General features: G+C 34.7%; 3 protein-coding genes across 15 annotated transcripts; 2 read left to right on the top strand and 1 right to left on the bottom strand.

The window, feature by feature from the left end:
* The first annotated feature begins 1,730 nt into the window (after positions 1–1,730).
* On the top strand, positions 1,731–10,642 carry LOC103496740 (topless-related protein 4-like). 10 transcript variants are annotated; one of them, XM_051084820.1, is made up of 26 exons: positions 1,731–1,912; positions 2,053–2,165; positions 2,270–2,449; positions 2,575–2,688; positions 2,821–2,979; positions 3,095–3,272; positions 3,371–3,494; positions 3,841–3,953; positions 4,507–4,675; positions 4,802–4,911; positions 5,012–5,081; positions 5,233–5,306; positions 5,440–5,535; positions 5,622–5,717; positions 6,507–6,634; positions 6,749–6,983; positions 7,071–7,235; positions 7,317–7,412; positions 7,552–7,698; positions 8,231–8,341; positions 8,430–8,609; positions 8,802–8,930; positions 9,027–9,122; positions 9,248–9,436; positions 9,559–9,725; positions 9,908–10,642. In XM_051084820.1, exons 2-26 carry the CDS (start codon positions 2,086–2,088, stop codon positions 10,104–10,106), a joined length of 3,405 nt encoding a protein of 1,134 aa, XP_050940777.1. In that variant the 5' UTR covers positions 1,731–1,912; positions 2,053–2,085; the 3' UTR covers positions 10,107–10,642. The 10 variants fall into 10 exon arrangements, with proteins under 10 accessions (XP_050940777.1, XP_050940775.1, XP_050940776.1 ...); XM_051084818.1 differs by having other exon boundaries at positions 9,905–10,642; XM_051084819.1 differs by having other exon boundaries at positions 3,838–3,953.
* A 1,131-nt stretch (positions 10,643–11,773) lies between these two features.
* LOC103496733 (BRAP2 RING ZnF UBP domain-containing protein 1) lies at positions 11,774–16,229 on the bottom strand. The gene is made up of 11 exons (XM_008458713.3): positions 15,811–16,229; positions 15,287–15,395; positions 15,087–15,201; positions 14,877–14,974; positions 14,120–14,226; positions 13,750–13,999; positions 13,443–13,496; positions 12,742–12,885; positions 12,559–12,623; positions 12,218–12,272; positions 11,774–12,140 (listed from the first exon to the last, which is right to left on the bottom strand). The coding sequence occupies exons 1-11, from the start codon at positions 16,119–16,121 to the stop codon at positions 11,985–11,987; spliced, it is 1,464 nt and encodes a 487-aa protein (XP_008456935.1). The 5' UTR covers positions 16,122–16,229; the 3' UTR covers positions 11,774–11,984.
* A 631-nt stretch (positions 16,230–16,860) lies between these two features.
* LOC103496716 (actin-related protein 6) lies at positions 16,861–20,956 on the top strand. 4 transcript variants are annotated; one of them, XM_051084817.1, is made up of 10 exons: positions 16,862–17,692; positions 18,172–18,391; positions 18,466–18,529; positions 18,771–18,855; positions 18,950–19,000; positions 19,092–19,154; positions 19,252–19,399; positions 19,537–19,661; positions 20,125–20,279; positions 20,809–20,956. In XM_051084817.1, the coding sequence occupies exons 1-7, from the start codon at positions 16,968–16,970 to the stop codon at positions 19,379–19,381; spliced, it is 1,338 nt and encodes a 445-aa protein (XP_050940774.1). In that variant the 5' UTR covers positions 16,862–16,967; the 3' UTR covers positions 19,382–19,399; positions 19,537–19,661; positions 20,125–20,279; positions 20,809–20,956. The 4 variants fall into 4 exon arrangements, with proteins under 4 accessions (XP_016900983.1, XP_050940774.1, XP_016900985.1 ...); XM_017045494.2 differs by lacking the exon at positions 20,809–20,956 and having other exon boundaries at positions 16,861–17,692; positions 19,527–19,661; positions 20,125–20,551; XM_017045496.2 differs by lacking the exon at positions 20,809–20,956 and having other exon boundaries at positions 20,132–20,551.
* The last annotated feature ends 419 nt before the right edge of the window (positions 20,957–21,375 follow it).

The raw sequence follows: 21,375 nt of genomic DNA, 5'->3' as shown, positions 1-21,375 counted from the left end.
ATTGAAGCACTTCCATTTAAGTTGACATATATACATTAGATGCGTCGACTAGAGAAAAATTATAGTACTAACTAATGGAAGAAAAATTCTTAATATTTTTATTAATTGTTCGACGTAAAAATAGAATGCAATAATGACGTGAAATCATAAAATAATTGAAAATATAGTTATTAAAATTAAGAATAGAAATAGTAAGTATTATAGGAGAATTTTTTGATGGACTGCCAACCATATGGTGTTCGAGTAAGTTAACTATAATTTGAAATCTCAATTTTTTTTATCCATAGTGATGATTCACAAATATCTTCAAAGAATATATTCTTTTTCCTAATAATTTAAATTTATTTGTTTGCCAATTTATTTATTTTCCCTTTGTAGGGTCAATTTTTAATTTTTCCTATTTTAAAACCAACTTATCATCGAGTAATTGTTTTTAGCTATTAATTTCATTCATGACAAAAATATCTTTTTCTTTTCTCTTACCAATTTAACACAAAGTTACATATCACCTAAATCACAGCTCTCGAATTTTTATTTTATTTGAACTTTAAAGATCGAATCAATTTAAAATTCTAAATTAATAATTGTATTAATTTATACTTTGAATTGTATAGGTATGTATTCGTTTAAACGTCCACTATATTTTATTTAGACACACTTATGAAATAGAAACATAAAATTTAAATTAATACAATCCAAAACTTAGGTTATAAATTGATATATACTTGTCCCTTGTTTAATCATTAAACCTCTACGTTGGAATGTTTAGAGAATATGTATTTTAATTTATTTATGAGTTATTAATGATTTTGACCATGGAGGAGTTATGAGAAGTGCAATATATAAACTCTTTAACATGATGACAATGTTTTGTGTTCAAAAAACATTATTTGAACTAGTGAACTACATTGTTGGAAATGACTATAATTGTACTGATCGATAATTAATAATTAAAAATTAATAATAGTAATTATTATTATTATTTTGATGGTTATACATACCGTAAGGTATAATGATATATTTAATACATTTTATAGTTAAAAAAACCATTATTCTTTTTATATATATATTTTAAAGAAAAGTTTTTAGCGTGAACTCATTCTTCTTCTTTACAAAAAAAAAAAAAAAAAAAACCTTAATTTCTTCCTTTGAACAAGTTCTTCCCTTTGATTCCATTCCTACTTTCACGAGTGCACGTTTGAGTTGGAAAGTTATGTTAACCTTAGAGAGCAGCTCACGCATGAATTTTACTTTTAAGGTTGCGGTTCGACGCAGTACAATAATGATTAACATTTATTTTTTTAATATACATATATCAATGTCTATAGGCTTAGTTGTTGATTGCGTAAGAAAGAGAATGAAAAAGAAAAAAGAAAAAAGAAAAAAAAAGAAAGAAAGAAGGAAAGAAAAAGTTAAAAAAAAGAAAAGAAAAGAAAAGAAGAGGAAGGGTATTTAGGTAAATGGATAAAGGTAGTGGTTTAAGTTAGAGAAATGAGGTGGGTGAAATTAGAGCGACTAGTCTTCGAAAATCCCGCAAATGCAGCCGAAGATACACGCAAGCCCGAGGCTATTTAAGACAAATATATAACTCTAACTACTTATCAACCACCTCCTTATCACCCAACTTATCAACTGATATTCCATTCTCCTTATTACACTATTATTTATCATCTCGTTCTCGGTCGCGGTATTTAATTTGTCCCATTACCTCTGTTTCTTCGCTTCACATCTCTCTCTCTCTCTCTCTCTTCCAAATCCCTAACCCTCTCCTCTTTCTCTGTATAAAAGCTTCAACCAAGACAAGCTTGAGAGAGAAAAAGCACTCAAACTCTTCCAATTTTTTCTTACTCTTCCTCCTATTCCTCTTCATCCTTTCAACCACTTCCGATCTGACTTCCCAAATCTCGCGGAGGTATTGTTTATTTTATTTTATTTTATTTTATTTTTATGTAATTCGTAATTTTTCAACATCTTCCTAATTTCGATTTCAATTCGGAATTGGAATTGTTGGTAATGTTTAATTAATTGATCTGTTTAGTTAGATCGTTTCAGGTTCTTGTTGTTTCGAAAATTGAAGACATAAATATGTCTTCGCTTAGCAGAGAGCTTGTGTTTCTCATACTCCAGTTTCTGGACGAGGAGAAATTCAAGGAGACAGTTCATAAGTATGTTTTAATTTTTTGTTTCCTCTAATTTTTTTTTCTTCATGTTGTTAATTTGTGGGGTGTTGCTAATCTTTTTTTTTTTTTTTTTTTGGATGTTGGTGGAGGTTGGAGCAAGAGTCGGGGTTTTTCTTCAATATGAGATATTTTGAGGATATGGTTACGAATGGCGAGTGGGAAGAGGTGGAGAAGTATCTATCTGGGTTTACGAAGGTTGATGACAATAGATACTCCATGAAGATATTTTTTGAAATACGGAAGCAGAAGTACCTTGAAGCTTTAGACAAGTAAAGAAGAAATGAAATTTTGTGGATTTGGTTTATTATGCTGCTTTGTTTGTTTTTTTTTCTCCTCATTTTGATATTTTGGTTTCTTCACCTCAACTATACTAAAGGATAGAATGAAATTGTAGGCGGGATAGAGCGAAAGCTGTGGATATTCTAGTTAAGGATTTGAAAGTGTTTTCGGCATTTAATGAAGAGCTCTTCAAGGAAATTACACAGTTATTGACTTTGGAGAACTTCAGGTACGAGGTGGTTACTTGATTTGAAAGAAAAAAAATGTTGTTGCTTGGATTGTGGACCTTTTGTTCCTGAACTTCAGTTTATGTCTTTCTCTATCAATGTTATGAAATCTTATGAAATTTGTTGTTTTGCAGAGATAACGAGCAGTTATCGAAGTATGGAGACACTAAGTCTGCTAGGGGTATAATGCTTGCTGAATTGAAAAAGTTGATTGAAGCTAATCCACTTTTTCGTGATAAGCTTCAATTTCCAACCTTGAAAAACTCGAGATTGCGGACTTTAATCAATCAGAGGTCTCTACTAATTCTGCCTTTTTGTTGTCTCTCTGTTTTAAGGTCGGCTAATTGTAATAAGTTTTTAAACCTGAATTTAATTATTACGTTATTTTTTTCCAAATTGAGAATGCAGTTTAAATTGGCAGCACCAGCTCTGTAAGAATCCTAGGCCAAACCCTGACATAAAGACCTTATTTGTTGACCATAGTTGTGGACAACCTAATGGTGCCAGGGCTCCATCTCCTGTGACCAATCCCTTAATGGGGGGTGTTCCGAAGGCTGCAGCCTTTCCTCCCTTGAGTGCGCATGGTGTAAGTTTAGGACATTGTTTGTTTTATAAATTTTCAAGCTATCAGATTGTTTCTTGGCCCATGGAGTTTGAATGCTGGTCTGCTTTGTGTGTTTGTAGCCATTTCAGCCTACACCAGCTGCTCTTCCAACTTCTTTAGCTGGATGGATGGCAAATCCGTCCCCTGTGCCTCATCCGTCAGCTTCTGCTGCACCTATTGGTCTCAATGTAGCTAATAATGCAGGTAGGATGTGACTCTTCTTCTTCCTTTTTCACCTAGGTGGAGAGGGTATGCACATTTACACTCTTGCATTTGGTTATGCTGAATATGTATGGCTTGTAATCTTTTGTTCTTGTCCAATTGTCTCATAACATAGAATAAAAAAGGTGAAGAAAATATATAACAAAATAATAATGTGTGGTTTTTTAATATTATTTAAATCGACACTGATGAACCCCCCTCATTGAGATAGTCTGTTTCCATAGTCATGAAATGCTTGTTAAGTTTCCATGTTGTCCACTTCTCATCTCAAGTTATTTTCTCGTGATGTAATTTCACCCTCTGATTTCTGATGGAAATTTGGTAGCAGCTATTTTAAAGCGACCTAGAACTCCTCCTACCAATAATCCAACTATGGACTATCAAACAGCTGATTCTGAACATGTGTTGAAGCGATCAAGACCATTTGGATTATCTGAAGAGGTACTGCTTAACTTCATCTTTTTCTTTCTTTTTATTTTCTCTCCTAAAAAATGTCTCTTCCTTTTTTCTTTCTATGCATCTCACAGCAAAGCCTTTCTCCTTACCTTGCACTATGATTTTTTTACATCTATTAATGAGAGTGCTTCTCGCCTTATCCATTCAGCGGAGGGGGGGAAAAATTGAAATTCTCATTTTCTTGTGGCAACTTTCACTTCAAGCTTCAAAATTTGGGTTGAATTTATTAACCACGTTAGCCTGAGTTTCCTGATCTTTGTCTCCACATCTTAGCAAGAAACTGTTGTAATGAAGTGAACTGATGACACATAAATAATCTGTCATTTCTTGACATGCCTAGGACACATTATGATGCCAGTCATGGTGGAAATATCTTATGTAATAATTTTGGTTATTTCTAGAATTGATTAATCTCGGGAGCTTTCTAAGTTTTTCATCTATGTATGTCAGTATGTGCTTTACCTGCTCTTCTAAACAACTCAAAGTTAGGATTTAGGTTTATGTCATTAGTTTTGAACTGCCACATGGTTTATTGCAGGGTACTAATTTACCGGTAAACATTCTTCCTGTTGGATATGGCAACCAAGGTCATGGACAAAGCTCCTATTCCTCTGATGACTTGCCTAAGAATGTTGTTACAACCTTGAGTCAAGGTTCAATTGTCAAGAGTATGGATTTTCATCCACAACAACAAACTATACTACTTGGTATGTCCCAATTTGCTTTAGAAGCAATATCAACACCCTTTTGTTTTTATGTTGACTGTACTAGGCTTGTAGATGCTGGATAAGAGTGCATATCTCACATTCCCTTCAATGTATTTTTGAATTCAGTTGGAACAAATGTGGGCGATGTCATGATCTGGGAGGTTGGTGGTCGTGAAAGGATTGCTATTAGAAATTTTAAAGTCTGGGATCTTTCAGCATGTTCAGTGCCTTTACAGGTTTGGCTTCTGTTGCATTGGGCTCCCGTGAAACATTTCTTGTTAGATTTATAGTTGAAAATGCACTTTTAAGATACTGAACTCTTTGGTTTGCTTCTAGGCATCGTTGGCCAGTGATTATACTGCATCAATCAATCGTGTAATGTGGAGCCCTGATGGAACTCTTTTTGGTGAGTTCAATCTTTGTTTTTTTTCTTTTGTTTTTAACCCATTGAGTTCTTTGTGCTAATTATAGACTCTTGAGAAACTGTTGTTTTGTTAGAGAAGTATATTTTAAACAAATTGGTAATTGACTAGTTTGGATTACTTTTCAACATCCAGGTGTTGCATATTCAAAGCATATCGTGCACATATATTCCTATCAGGCTGGTGATGAATTAAGAAACCACTTGGAGGTTTGTGTTGGGGGGAAATCTTGATCAGTTTTTACTTAGTACTTGCAGTATCCAATTGAAACTGCTCAATCTTGATCTTGTTTGCATAATTTTGGTGATCGACTTTCTTTTCTTGTTGAACTTCTAAATACAGATTGAGGCTCATGTTGGCAGTGTCAATGATCTTGCCTTTTCATATCCAAACAAGCAGCTATGCTTAGTTACCTGTGGGGAAGATAGGGTTATTAAGGTTTGTAATGTTTGTTTCTCAGTGACTTTCAGATGACGACCACCGGGTGGATTTCTTACTAAAAACTATTCTTTCATACTTTGTAGGTGTGGGATGCAGTCACTGGAGTTAAGCAGTTTACTTTTGAGGGCCATGATGCACCTGTGTATTCTATATGCCCACATCATAAAGAGAACATTCAGGTAGTATGAATCTCACTATTTTCAATTCATGACTTTCTTTGTGAAATGGAGCATTATGTAATTTGTCACAACTGTCAATTTTCTTATTGAAAAAATGGAGTCATCTTTGGAAAACTGATCCCAATAAAATTATCAATTCTAAAAATTAGCTCCAGATATCATTCAAGTACTGAAATTCCATGGACAGATCTACTAACCTGAATTTATCTAAGAGAGGGAAATAAAATAAAACCCACAAAAGTTCTAGTAGGAATGTGAACAAATTTATTGAGGTTTTTTTGGTTAAGTTTTATGTCTCCCTTTTGGGGTTCTACTCTTTTAGGGAACATTTTACTTATTTCGTCCCCTTTTCTTTAGTGGGGTATTTGTGGGCTTGGTTTAAAGAAAGAAAGAAAGAAAACTCTTCAGTTCCTAAGTGCTGGAAATCCCTTTAAACATAACTAAGTGTAGAGTGATGGGTTAAAGCTATGATTTCTTTTAGCCAAAAACTAAAAGTTTACTACAATGTGAAGACAAAAAGAAAAAACATTGAATATTTGAATCCCTTTTTGGGTTAGCTGTTCATCTTATCCATCTCTCACCCTAACAACAGTCACAGACTCACAACCATGTGTGTATCTACCTTTTTTTCTCTTGAGTTGGGTGTGTCGTGTGTAACTTTTAATAACTATTTAATTTAGAACATGATATTTGTCCGTACCTTCGTATGGGCACAACATTTTTGTTGTCTATTAGGGTAAACATACTTTATTATTGTGATTTCTTATTCTCAACTTTTTTTCTTTCTAGTTTATCTTCTCAACAGCAGCTGACGGAAAAATAAAGGCATGGTTATATGATAACATGGGGTCAAGAGTTGACTATGATGCACCAGGCCACTCATCTACTACAATGGCATATAGTGCTGATGGAACGAGGTTTATATGTTAATATTTTACTATTATGGATATTTTTTAATCTAAGTAATAACGCTATCCTTCTATTTGTTACTTATTCTACAATATCTTCCCTTTTTTATTTTCTACCTATAGGTTGTTTTCTTGCGGGACAAATAAGGAAGGAGAATCATACTTGGTTGAGTGGAATGAAAGTGAAGGAGCTGTAAAGCGTACATATCAAGGTCTTGGCAAGCGATCAGTGGGTGTTGTCCAATTTGATACCACCAAAAACCGTTTCTTGGCTGCTGGTGATGATTTCTCTGTTAAATTCTGGGATATGGATAGTGTAAATATTTTAACGAGTATTGATGCTGATGGTGGATTGCCGGTTAGTCATGATATGAGCATCACTTTCGTACTGATCCTAACACTATGCTTGCAGTAAGCTTATCATATTAATTTCCAAAATCCACAGGCATCCCCATGTATAAGATTTAACAAGGATGGAGTACTATTGGCTGTCTCAACAAACGATAATGGTATCAAGATTCTAGCCAATGCAGAGGGAATTAGGATGCTCCGAACAGTAGAAAATCGTACATTTGATGCTTCTAGAGTTGCTTCTGCTGCTGTTGTGAAGGTATAGTATTTCAAATATTACATATGCTTTGTTTACTTCTCTTTTCTCCAGCGGTGATTTTATTCAATTATTTTCCTTTAGGCTCCACCAATAGGTTCATTTGGCCCTCCTGCGGTGTCTGTTGGTATGAGCATTGGAGATCGGACTCCCCCAGTTGCAGCAGCCATGGTTGGAATTGTAAGTGTCTTGTTCACAGGTTTTGTCTATCAATGATGATTGTTATGCTTCTATATTGGATTTGGAACCTAACATGCTTGACATTCATAAGCAGTTTGATAATTCAGTGATTTACCCTTTCTTTTACCGACAATTTCAGAACAATGATAGTCGAAGTTTGGCTGATGTAAAGCCCCGAATTGCTGATGAATCAGTGGATAAATCTAGGATCTGGAAACTTACAGAAATCAACGAACCAACTCAATGTCGTTCCTTGAGGCTTCCTGATAATCTAACAGCTTCAAGGGTATAGGTCTTGTTCATAAGTTTCATTTCTTTGGTCAAGATTTTTAATTTACTAAATATTTATATAATCACACATAGGTTAAATTGCCATTTTGGTCCCTGTACTTTGAATCTCATTCTAGTTTATTTCTATACTTTAAAATGTTCGAATTTGGTCTATTTACTTATCTTAAATCTTAGAGTTAGTCTTTATTGTTAGTTTGAAGTTATTTTTTGTCGAACTAGGCAGAAGATGTAATGAAATGCTACTTTCTGTTGATTCTCCCAGTTTTCTTATAATGGTATCTTACAAGATCAAGCATTCTAATGCACAGCATGTTTTAGTTTTTTATGATCACACCTTTTCCTTGAATATCATCATATATTTTAATATAATTTATCAGAAAGGTTTTAGAATTCCCTTCTGAAGGCAGCTGGGTTGCGCTGCATTAAGTGAACAATATTATAAAAAGATTTCAACGGATTAATTTCTTTGGTGAAGCACATTTATCTTGGTTTACAATTATGTTGTGATACATTGATTGCTATTTCAGGTTTCTAGATTGATCTATACAAATTCAGGCCTTGCAATATTGGCATTAGCATCTAATGCTGTACATAAGTTATGGAGATGGCAGAGAAATGACCGAAATGTGACAGTAAAGGTATTTGCTTTCTTTATTCATGTCAGATGCATGTACACTATGATTCATTCCTAGAAATCCTCTACTTACGAAATAACGTCGTGTGCAGGCCACAGCTAGCGTAGCACCACAGTTATGGCAACCACCTAGTGGAATATTGATGACCAACGATATAAGTGATACAAATCCAGAAGATGCTGTCCCGTGCTTTGCACTTTCAAAGAATGACTCCTATGTTATGTCTGCCTCAGGAGGGAAAATATCCCTATTCAATATGATGACGTTTAAGGTAGTTCATTTTTTCGTATACATAACCAACCATGATTGGCATACTCCACAACAAAACTAATGTGTTTGAACAAATGTATTTACATCTTATATTTGGATGAAAAGCTAAATATTTCAAGTAATAAATACGTGCCAGTATTGAAATTATCTGATTGTCGGGTGTTTCAATTCTAAAATGTGTTTTTCAATGCAGACAATGACAACGTTCATGCCCCCACCACCAGCAGCAACATTCTTGGCATTTCACCCCCAGGATAACAATATAATTGCTATAGGCATGGAGGACTCTTCCATTCAGATTTACAACGTTCGAGTTGATGAGGTCAGATTTCGTTAGATTGATCTTTTAGTTTGCAAGTATAGCTTAATTGAAAATTGGAGTTCAGGTCTCTGATAATCAATAGCTTTCATAATGCAGGTGAGAACCAAGTTAAAAGGTCACCAGAAAAGAATAACTGGTCTTGCCTTCTCGAATCAACTAAATGTTCTTGTATCTTCTGGAGCCGACTCTCAGGTTTGATTTAAATGTTCTTTTTTGGTTTTATCTACTTTGTGTTTGGAGTTATTGAGGTGCATGGCTCCTTTGTTTCTTTATCCTTTATTGTGTTTATATATTATAATCGTTATTGTTTCTTGTAGCTGTGCGTCTGGAGCACTGATGGATGGGAGAAACAGGTTAACAAATTCTTACAGGTTCCAAGCAGTCGAACAACCGCTCCTCTCGCAGATACACGCGTTCAATTCCACATAGATCAGATACACTTGTTGGCCATTCACGAAACTCAGATAGCCATATATGAAGCACCAAAATTGGAATGCCTTAAGCAGGTATGTAGTATCCAGAACAATGCCATATTCAAGAATCAAGAGCATTTTTTTTTTTTTTTTTTTTTGTAGTTTGTAATTTGTATCGTCATTGATCATTTTTGGAACTTATTTTTCTTCAACAGTGGGTCCCACGAGAAGCTAGTGGTCCAATCACACATGCCACCTTTTCTTGTGATAGTCAGTCGATCTATGTCAGCTTTGAAGATGGAAGTGTAGGTGTTCTTACTGCTTCGACTCTTCGATTAAGATGTCGAATAAATCCGAACGCTTACTTGCCTTCTAATCCAAGGTGTGTTTATTTATTTTGTAAGATCAGCTCACTTAGACAATGTACCCTTTGGATATTTCATTTATCAATGAAATCGTTTCTTACCCAAAAAGTAAAATACTCTCATACGTGTTATGCAAAACTTTGTAGTTCTTCCTTTACCATTTTTCCTAATAAATTGCATTGTGTTAATTCTTTAGCAGCTTGAGGGTACATCCTCTAGTTATCGCCGCACATCCATCTGAACCCAACCAATTTGCATTGGGACTGTCGGATGGCGGTGTCCACGTACTCGAACCATCAGAGTCAGAAGGCAAGTGGGGGACCTCTCCTCCAGTTGAAAATGGTGCCGGGCCAAGCACTGCTACGGGTGCTGCGGGTCCTGATCAGCCTCAACGATGATGTTGACCATAGGAGATGTTTGTGATTAGAGCGAAAGGCAAATTGCCGAAATAGGTTATGTAGATGTAGGATACTTGAATCAAAACATGCTAGAAGCTTCTTGTCATATGTGGCATTGTAGCAAGCCGTAGCGTTGTGCAGTTGGTTTACATCCACAAAGACTCGGAGATGACAAGCAAGCAAGTACGGGATCGTAGGGGGGTTCAGAAGATCAGACACAAAACAGGAGAGGTTGGTGATGTCTGACGATCGAAGAAATCGATTTTTGTTGTATCGACTGTGGGCTGACTGTCGTGAGATATCATAATATCGCCTTAGTTAATTTTTTCATTGATTTTTTTTTTCTCTTTATTTTATTTTTGGTCTCTAGTCCTTTGTGAGGGATTAAAAGAAAGAAAGGATATGGGTAGATAACAATCTGATGTTAATTTTTCTCAGTGTTTCTGTTTTCCTTATAGTATCGATTTCCACTTTGGCTAATTTGACCATATGTTTGTACATTAACATTATAACAACATCATTTCTTCATTTTCAAATTACTTTTGTCCCATTGTTTAAGCCTAATTTGCCTTTGAAACTCTATTCTAACATCCATTTCTTCACCATCTCTTTTTGCTCTTTCGCCATCATCCTTATAGGAGGGACTCCAAAAAAAATTCTATCTTCAAAAGGAATTGGGATGAAAGTTGTTGGAGTTGGTATCTCGTCGACGTTTCAATTATCGAACGATCGAAAACCATTCGATAGTTAATTCTTTGACAAAAGAGATTTGTAATTCAAATATTTTAGTCAATTAAATGTCACAAATCTATTCCTATTTTCGACAAGATCCTCTTACTATCTAAAAAATGTAATAAACTCTTGTTCACTCCTAGTTTAGAAAATAGATTTTTTGATTAAAAATCATCGTTCAGTTTAGAAATTTAGGTGATAAAAAGTGTTTGAGTTACAAAGATTACTATTCAAAATTGGTTGGATTAGGAAGATTTTTAAGAACAATCTAAATTTTTGGGTTGTCAAATTAGCAACTCGAATAAGATCTTCAACCAAGTCTTTAAAATTCAATTGGATATTATTTATTTATTTTTATTTTATTTTTTAGATATATTTTTATATTAACTTAAAATTCTTAATTTTGTCAACAACAGAAATTAATAACTAAAATTTCATAAAACTCAAATTTTATATGTTAAAATCCGAAATACTTATTACAAACTTAAAAAAGCTTCCTAAAAAAATATAAATCATTAAAAATTTGAGTTAGGTTAAATCAATTTGATTAAAAATGTCACAAGAACCCAATCCAATACTCAAAAAACGTAAAAAAATTCAATCGAATTCTTATTATTTGAGTTGGATAGTCTAAGTTGTTCGAATTGTCAAGTTATTTGAACACTCTGACTGTCATCGATTCAAAAGAACAAGTTTTCATTTATTTTGATTCAGAAAAGAATTATTATCAACCAAATATTCCCCTTAAAAAGAATAAAGAAAATAAATAAAATTATAGTGCCCACTTGTACAATGATGATGTTAAAAAGTATAAAGTTTGTATACGATAAAACAATATCAATTTTAGTATGGAGGACGCTAAATTTACAGCAAACTAACCTTTATATCAAAATAGATAAATTAGCAAATACTTGAACGCATGCACGAAGACTCAATAAACCAACAATTGACATGATTGTATACAATATAGAATACCTTTTTGCTTTACATGAGACAACAAATCATCATATATATACATACATTTGCAGCAACATGGAAACATGGATCAAAGTAAGAATTTTCCCCTTTAGTTTCAAGGCTTTAAGTAAAATGTTTACAAGCAGAACCTGTGTGTGTGAGTTCATACAAGAACACGTGTCTCTCTATCTAACTTCGCCTTCGGTTACCTTTCTTCTTTCTGCCATTAGCGGGTGATGATTCTTTGGCAGGTACAGGCAAGAGTGTTCCTCCTTTTATGTCATCTGAATCCGTAATGTTGTTGAGTGTCTTTTGAGCTTCAATGTAGACCGTAAGATCTCTAATCTGTGACGTAATCAAACAGAGCTAAGTGCAATTAACTACCAACTAGTGAGACATGAAAATATGTAGATGTTTGTTACCTGTTCTTCCAAATCATGTATTTTCTCATTCCTCGATTTCAACGAAGCCAGTTCTCTGTCGTACAAAGTGTAATTAGTTAGTAACTAACAACTGAGGTGAGCTTCTGTTTGCTTCTTTCAATATATGCCATCTATCCAAGATAAGTTTTTAGGTTTTATTTTCCTTTTACTCCTCATGTGGAAGCAATGGAAATTGTGGACTAAAAAGGTTTGAATACACCAGCTTGATCTCTTACACTAAGGTCCCAAGAACTGATCGTGTAAGTCAGCTTCATATCATACTATCACACAAGAAATCTATCGTATAAATCCTTCACATCAAGGATTGTAAGATTATGTACCTTTCTTCGATTTGCTTTGCTTTAGCTAGCCACATTTCTTGATTCTTGATGAGCTTTTGATTCACCTATTTAGAAAAACACATGATTGAATTGCAAAGATGAAGAGAAAGCATCAGTGTCATTGGCCACAAAAAAATGTGATCATCTGAAAACTGCAAAAATGAGAAAATATTTACAACGTACTTCGGAAACAGTGTTTTTCTCCTTGACACATTTTTCAAGCTTGTCTTGAATGTCTTGAGTTTTGGATATTAAAGCCTCTTCCACTGCTTCAGAAATGGAAATTTCCTTTTTGCTTTTGGCCTCTGCCAGCAGAGATTCATAATACTGTCGAAATAATAGCAAGGCAATTGATCACTATATGTGTGTGTATGCAAATCATGGTTAACTAGAGCTGAAAAGAAAAACAATGATGGAAATTGATCAGATTTTAAGTAATATGCACAACAGTTCATTTACTTTTTACTTTAAGCAACTAAATAAGAAATGTATAAAGATATTACGTGGATGCGCAAAATGTTGATCTAGAATAGCAGTTCATACAAAAGATGCTCAAAACCACGATACACATGGTTATAAGTGGCATGATATAGGATAGAGACTAGGCCTGTTCAGAAACATGTGATTGTTCGTTTTAGAAACAGCCATATCAGGCCACTTTGTCTTGTCTCATCGTATTTCAGTAAAATATTCAACGTTCATTTCAGGAAAAACAAGACTCAAGAAATTTGAAGTATTACACAGATGTTTTCACATGAACTAATATTGGGAGCCAACGATAATTTCGAAAACAGCAAGAACTATTTAACAAAAATAACATGCATACAATAAGGCGCAAGACAAATTAGAGAAGCCTGAACTAAAGTAGGAAAGAAGATGCATACTTGTCTCTGAGTTTCCAGCTGTGTTGCAAGAAGCCGATTATATTCATCCACAATCTGTTTGGAAATATCAAATATATCAATTAGGAATAAGCAATTCTTGAATGGATAATGTGATTAAGAAACTAGATGTCAATGCAGACAATTTGTATTATCCAACCTTTAAACCTTCAATATCACACGTATTAAATTTATGGTCTCAAGTCCATGAAATTCTAAGACTATAATTGCTCAACAGAAATATGTCTACAGACTGGTAAAAATTAGAATTCATGATATATATTTGTCAAAGAATGTTGGGAAACCGTACTGCTTCAACTTTACTGTGGTACAGGGCGTCATTGAATCCGGAGTTTTCATCATATTCACAGGTTCCACACTCCCCTTCATGTGACATACAGTGTGGATTCATCTCTCCAAACTTACAATCAACTTTCGACTGGTTCAAGCGATGAACGTAATTATCACCAACATAATCCCAAATTTGCTGTGTTCTTAGATCAAGAGAATAGCAGTGATGCATATTCTTCCAATGCCTGATTGCATGCCCTTCCTTATACCTAAGATCATCGTGATGCAAAAGGGCAGGAACTAATGTCACGAAGTATTTTACTACACCAGTCTTCTTGAATATGTCATCTTAGAATATATATGAAGAAACGAAAATATTAGCAACTAACCTTCCACATCCTAGAAAGCCACATATCACGCACACCCAGAGATTCTCCACAGTTCCACAAATGAAGCATGCCTGTTTCTCATCCTGCTGCTGACAGAAACGACAGACCTGATGATAGAAAGATGGTGTTATAAGAAATTCAATTTCCAAGCAAGCTGACCAATTCTAAAAGGCTTCCCTTGAAGAGCACAACCAGATAAAACTCATACAAACGTAATTTTTTGTATTTCACATTATTCTCCAGATTATTAAGAAAAATAAGAATCAAATACAGTAAGACATAGCTATTGTTCTATGTCATATCATGAGAAGGTGAAAATGTCATGTAAAGATAACTTCATTGACATTTCAATCAAGATATATTTTAGATCTATGTATTAAGATGTGCTAAAAACAATCACCAAGGCTGCTGCATCACCAGTGCTTTACAGGTTTTGCAGCAATTTTGTTTTTTAAAAGCAGAAAATCACTTTCATCAACAGAAATGAAAGAATGCAAAAAGCTCATATAAAAAGATGAAGCCACAATGACCAACGCTACAAAATTGATCTCTAATCCAAAGAATAAGAACTAGACGATAAATACGAATAGGCCTCAATCCAGGGGGGACAACGCTCTTAGGAATTTATGCAGTTAAATAAAACATAGAATGAGAAAAACAAGCCTCAATTATAGAGGCTCTTGGTCAAGCGATGGTTCACAGGTGCAAAAAACACTAGTACACAATGATAACAGAAGCGAACATAGAATGCACTCACCTGACATGATAAAGAAGTCCATTTTGAAATGCAGAGGCAGTGAAACGAATGGTCACATAGTGTGTGAATTATCCCACTAGTATCAGGATCAAATCTCTCTAACAATCAAATGCAGATTAGGTTAGCAGAATTAGACTATCAGAATATCGAACTCAAGCAAAATAAATCAAACAACCGTCAGGACGCAAGAAACAAAAAAGCTCGACTCACCTAGGCAAACGGGGCAAGTAGGCAATTCTGTACATCCATCGGGAGGCGACCCGGCTACCTCTGCTGATTCTGTGTACTCGACAGACATCAGAAACAGAATATGACATACCTCAGCCTAAAAATGAATAATATTTATGGCAATATTATATGAGCATGTTTCCATTAAATCAAATAAACGACGGAAATAGAAGTTCTCGTACCTCTGAGGGAGAGAACTTCTTGCCATTCAAATTGCTAAAAAACCTATCAGCATCCGTTAGATTTCCAAGCTTAATCAAAACACTGTATCGTTCTTCCACACCATCGTTCCTAAAATTTTCCATCAATACAAGAAATTTTATCAAAATTGCCACCAACTACCGTAATAAAATTCCATCAGAATTGCAGATTAAATTCATACAATAGCATCATGCAATGCATGGAAGAAAAACAAGAAATTCCCAAGAGAATTCCAACTTTCGTAAATTCACAATCAACGACTCAACTGCGCTTCGTGATTGCCAAAATAAGAACTCGAGGAAAGAATCTTGAAAATAAAAGAATTAAAGTCTTGAGGCTCATTATCCATTGGCTAATCGAGGAATGTTTGTATCGTAATATCAAGTAAATCAAGAATGCTCGGCTCGATGTTGTAATCAATCAGTAGAGTTCGATTCATCAGATACCAAGACAAAGTAAAATTTTTTAACAAAAGAACGAAAATACAAGCAAAATCAAGGGTTACCTGATGAAGAGAAGCTCAGAGACATGGTTGATGCGAGAGCCACAGAAGGTGACGAAATCATCGTATGATAGATAGTTCGGAACAGCAACAACAAAGAGAATCGTGGATTGAGAGCTAGGGTTAGGGAGAGATGAGTTCGAAACGCTTCGGAATAAGTGAACGATACCTCTTCGTTCGCAAAATTTCGTATGGGCGTGAGAAGCTATACTGTTCCGTTGAGAAATGGTGCTGGTGGTTGAAGATTCGTCCGGTGGAATTCCGACGGTTAGAGGGTGGTCGGTGTCCACCGTATGAACTTGCAGAAAAAACATTGCGGCGGCTCCGTCGTGAAGAGAGAGAATTTAAGAAGCACGGTGGTCGGAGTTGGGTGAATTTATAAACATTTCATAATAGTTGGGCAAATTGCACGTTGAGCCCTTCAACTTGTATCTAATCAGATTTGTTTGATTTACACAATAACCCTTTAATCGACTTTCTTTTTTTAGTTTTATTGGCTTAGAAACAATGATAAAATATAATATAATAAATAACAATACAAAATTATGCTTTGCTTTTAAAAAAAATGAAATATATTTTTTACTACAAAACATTAAAAAAACTTCAATTAGGTTATTTGAATGAAAATTATGATTTAGCACAAGCGTTGAAGTCTTAACACGATCCAATTGTTTCAATTTTTATCTAAGTAGTTAAATATTCTAATTTTTATTCTAACAATTCTTCTCTATTTAAAACTATTTAATCCCTATATTCTAGAGATTGTTCTGGTACAATTCTTATACTTTCAATATATCTTAATTCAGATTTGGTTTGCTTGAATTTTTTTCAAAATATTTGTGTTATTTATTAACATTTTTTTGGTTAAAATTTGAAAATATATTATTAATATTATATATTTGAAAAAAAAAATTACAATTATTTAGCTAATTTGGATTTTAAAAAATATTTTAACTTAAATAAACTAATTTTAGGATTTATTAAAATTGTAAGGGGTAGAATGGAATAAATCACAAATTAGAAGGATGAAAATGATATTTTAACAAAAGAAAAAAAATTTAGAAACCACGTCATCACCACAACAATCCACCGGAGAGGAGGTAGCCATAGCTCTCAGTGAAGACTCTCAACCGTCACAAAATAGCTCACATTCCGCTTTCATGTCGAACGTCGTCGTTTTAGACAACGGCGGCGGTCTCCTCAAAGCCGGTGTTGGCGGCGACCTTGACCCCTCCGTCATAATTCCCAACTGCCTTTATCGCCCTCTCTCCGCTAAGAAATGGCTCCACCCTTCTCCAATATCCATTTCCACTACCGCCACTGCCGCCACCGAACCCCTTTCCGATCTCGACCTCACATCAGCCTCCGTCCGCCGCCCAATTGATCGTGGGTATCTAATAAACCCCGACCTACAACGCGACATTTGGTCTCACCTCTTCAGTTCTCTTCTTCACGTCAATCCCTCTAATTCCTCCCTCCTTTTGACAGAACCTCTCTTCACTCTCCCTTCCATTCAACGCGCCACTGACGAACTCGTTTTCGAGGATTTCAATTTTTCTTCTCTCTATGTTTCGGATTCTCCATCTTTAGTTCATTTCTACGAGGCCAGCCGCCGCCCGACGAGCCTTCTATCTAGGGCACAATGTAGCCTTGTTGTTGACTGTGGGTTTTCGTTCACTCATGCTGCTCCAGTGTTCCAGAACTTCACTCTGAACTATGCTGTCAAAAGGATCGACCTGGGTGGGAAGGCATTGACGAATTATTTGAAGGAGTTAGTGTCTTATCGTGCTTTGAATGTTATGGATGAGACCTTCATCATGGATGATGTCAAAGAAAAGCTCTGCTTTGTCTCCCTCAATGTCCCCCGCGACCTCCAGATTGCGAGGTTTGCACCCATTTTCTTCTATGGCGGGGGTATCTAATGATTTCATAGATGAATTTGCTGGGGTTGTTTGAACTTCCTTGTTCTTCTGTGATTTTCAGACTGTTCGTAGGGAAAATATTGGTGAATTGATGTTAGAATACCATTTTTTTTTCAGGGGACGGTGCTAGTTATCTGACTTCTGAATTTTGGTTATCCCATTGAAGTTTCTGTATATAGTTTCTTTTCTTTGTGTTTGAAGATTTATTATGAGATTGTTTTAGGCTGTTAGTCTTTTTCTAATCTTAGAATGTTGGTTTTCTTTAAATGTGGGGAAGGATGGTGAAGTTTTTCAGGTTTTAAGACCTTTTGGATTCTAACTTTGCTACCCCATAGAGTGGCTCGTTAAGTATTTTAGTAGTTTTGGCTGTTTAAGTACTTCTGGATTTGTTTATGCATCACTCTTGAATAAAAGCTATCGTATGTCATTGATTTTTGTGTAGAAAACCGGGAAAGGATAATTTCTTCCGATGTACATATGTTCTCCCTGATGGCATATCGTATACAAGGGGTTTTGTTAAAAATCCAGATGAAGCTAAGAGGTATCTCTCCTTGACTGATGAAAAAGCCTCATCTCCATCACTTGGAGTCAAGAAGGATGCAATTGAGCTAGATGTATCAGAAAAGACAGAAGATAAGAAGAGAATTGATCTAACAAAAAATGTACATTCTCATACTTGTGAATCAATATCAAGTTTTTCCTTGTTTGTAAAATTCAATCTTCGTGCCTTTTGCAGGAATTTGATTTGACCAATGAACGATTCCTTGTTCCGGAAATGATATTCCACCCTGCAGATTTGGGTAGGTACCATATTCGTTTAAAATATGAATGATTATGAATTCGAATAACCTTGGATGAGAAACCAATGTGCCATACTCGTTTACCACTTAATTTGGACAAAAAGGGCAGGGGTTCTCAAGGTTTTATGTAGAATCTTTTGAATTCTCAATTATCTCTAATGAAAGACTTGAAAAGCTATGGCTTGCTATGATACCATGTGTATTTCCATCCCATTTTGTCTTACTCAACCAGTTGAAACAGGAATGAACCAGGCCGGTCTAGCAGAATGCATTGTTAGAGCTGTCAATTCTTGCCATCCTCATCTGCACCCTGTGCTCTATGAGAGGTATTTTTGTTTGCTATTTGTTAGTAGACTCGCAAATAGGCATATATTTTTCAATCCGTTTTAAACTGAGACTAACTTTTATACTTTCAAGCAGTATTGTTTTGACTGGTGGAAGCACTTTATTTCACAATTTTGCTGAGAGATTGTGAGTCCCTCATTTATTTGATCATAAGTTTATACGTTCTTGGTTTAAATAAATCATCAATTTGACATTCAATTTCAATCTATCATCTCAGAGAGAAGGAACTCCGTCCTCTTGTCCCAGACGAGTGTCAAGTGAAGATAACAACTCAAGAAGAGTAAATTATATGACCCAAAACTTAATTCTTTTTAGTTTTTATTTATTCAATATAGCGGCCTGATACTTAATTGTGAACATTCTTGCTTTTGTTGCAGTCCCATTTTAGGGGCATGGAGAGGGGGATCGCTACTAGCATCTAGTCCTAGTTTTGAAGCAATGTGTGTTACCAAGGCTGAATACGAGGAACTTGGATCTGCTCGGTGTCGGAAGAGATTTTTACATTGAGTGCTTGGAAACATAAAGGTTACTACTAATTTTGACTTAACTAGATCAGTTATTTATAATTAAGTATACTTCTGGGTGCTGCTGTTCTGTTTTTAGTTTTAAACAATAAGATCATTTGTATCTCAAATGATTCTGGAGCATTAAGTTTCTTGTAGATTTTCTCCAAGTTTTTGTGCAAAAACACGATTGTGGACTTGGGGAGGAAGAATAAACTGATCACCCCATAATGAAGGAAGGTTCAAGCAAAGCTTCAGCGGCGGCTCAATCAGGCAGATAAAAGGTCAAACGAAGTTTTCTTCCTCATTAGGAAAAACACTGTTGACTTCTTGATTTGATAAACGTCTCTTTAAAGAGACGACTTTCCAAGAGACTATCCAAAATCTATATTAGATTATAAGTAAATCATCTTTGAAATAAATAGTTTACCCAAATGCATATTTCCAGAAGACAATGTCATTTATTCAGAATTATTTCAAAGCCAAAAGCCCTCCTTTTAAGGATTGTCTAAAAAAGATGGTGGACAAAACCCCCTAATATTTTCAGCAAGATTTTAAATATTGATGTTGATGGAAATATCATAATCCCAATTTTATGAAGATGTCTGTTGATATTTTATTGATGTTGATGTTGACATCTCAATCTTTATAGCATATTATAAATATCGTTTCATCTAATAAAGCCGAATCTCTTGTCTCATGGTAACGTCCACACATCAATGATATATTCTATTTCATATATGTCAGTGAACAGGCATTTGTGGGACAATTCTACTGCTAAAAATTATGTTCACATATGAGGAAGGTAGATGCAAAATCTTCATTGGACTGATGGTGGACGGTTTACAGGTTGCGTGAATATAGCTACTTCAATCGGTTAGCATATACTCCGAATCGAAAAGGTAAGAGTTTTGAATTTACACGTTCTAAACGCCAGAAGGATTTGTATATTTTGATTCTTGCTTTGGCTATGGTTTTGGTATTATATTCCAACATTTTAATGTGGGGTGATGGCCTCTCACAGCAAAAGTTGTCAGTCAAAAAGAGAAATTTTCTCTGTTTCTGTTGTCTATTGAATCTGTTTTGGTTGGAAGCTTGTAGATGTTTAATTGCTTTGATGATATATACATTTGGCATTCAATCTCTGAATGATGCAATCTGTCTTGTCACATTATTGCTGGGGTAGATCTTGACATCTTATTGTGCCTGTACTTGGGGAACATTTTGATTTTATTTTGTAATTTCACTCTCCTGTTCTTTTTTTGAAGTTATTCTTATTGCCATTTGGTTACCCAAAACCACTCCCTTAAGAAAGTATTTATTTAAAAGTAAACACTTTTTTTTTTTCAATTCTGAGTTTCTTTTAATACAATAAGGATAGGAAGATTCTAACTATAGATCTCTTAATCGTACATTTATACCGTGTTCCAGCTTATCGTGACAACACAATCTTCACGAGCTTCTTTTAAATGTGTGTGGTTTATAATTGAGAGGCTATGGAGGAGAAGAAAGAGGCTTACACGTGTAACAATAGAGGATTAGAAAAGAAAAGTAGAAAATGTCTATACTCTACGCTTTGTTATGTTATATTTGAACAATGACAAGTAGAAAATGACTTTTTTTTCAATGCATCTTTTCTTTTTTGAGTTCATGCGAAAGGCAAATTTTTTTAAAAAAAATGTCTATACTCTACGCTTTGTTATGTTATATTTGAACAAACACGGTTTTTATCGACTAAACCCATAAATTTTCATAAGTGAATTATTCGATTTTATAGTTTGATATTTATAGAAGTCATCACATGTATCAACGTTTCAAATGTAATCTTGATAAAATATATTAATTGATTTGTTTGTAATAATTTTTTTAGATCAAATTGAAACAATTATATCTTGTTTTTTAAATATGTAGGCAATGTCGCAGTCGCAAAAGTAATCAGACTATTTTTATTATTATGTGTATTTAGACATGTTGCAAATATAATTTGACTACGACTTA

This window comes from Cucumis melo, chromosome 5 (genome assembly GCF_025177605.1).
Source record: "Cucumis melo cultivar AY chromosome 5, USDA_Cmelo_AY_1.0, whole genome shotgun sequence".
Taxonomy (NCBI): Eukaryota; Viridiplantae; Streptophyta; class Magnoliopsida; order Cucurbitales; family Cucurbitaceae; genus Cucumis; species Cucumis melo.
The sequence above is the reverse complement of the archived record's forward strand: the minus strand, read 5'-3'. Positions and strand labels throughout refer to the sequence as shown.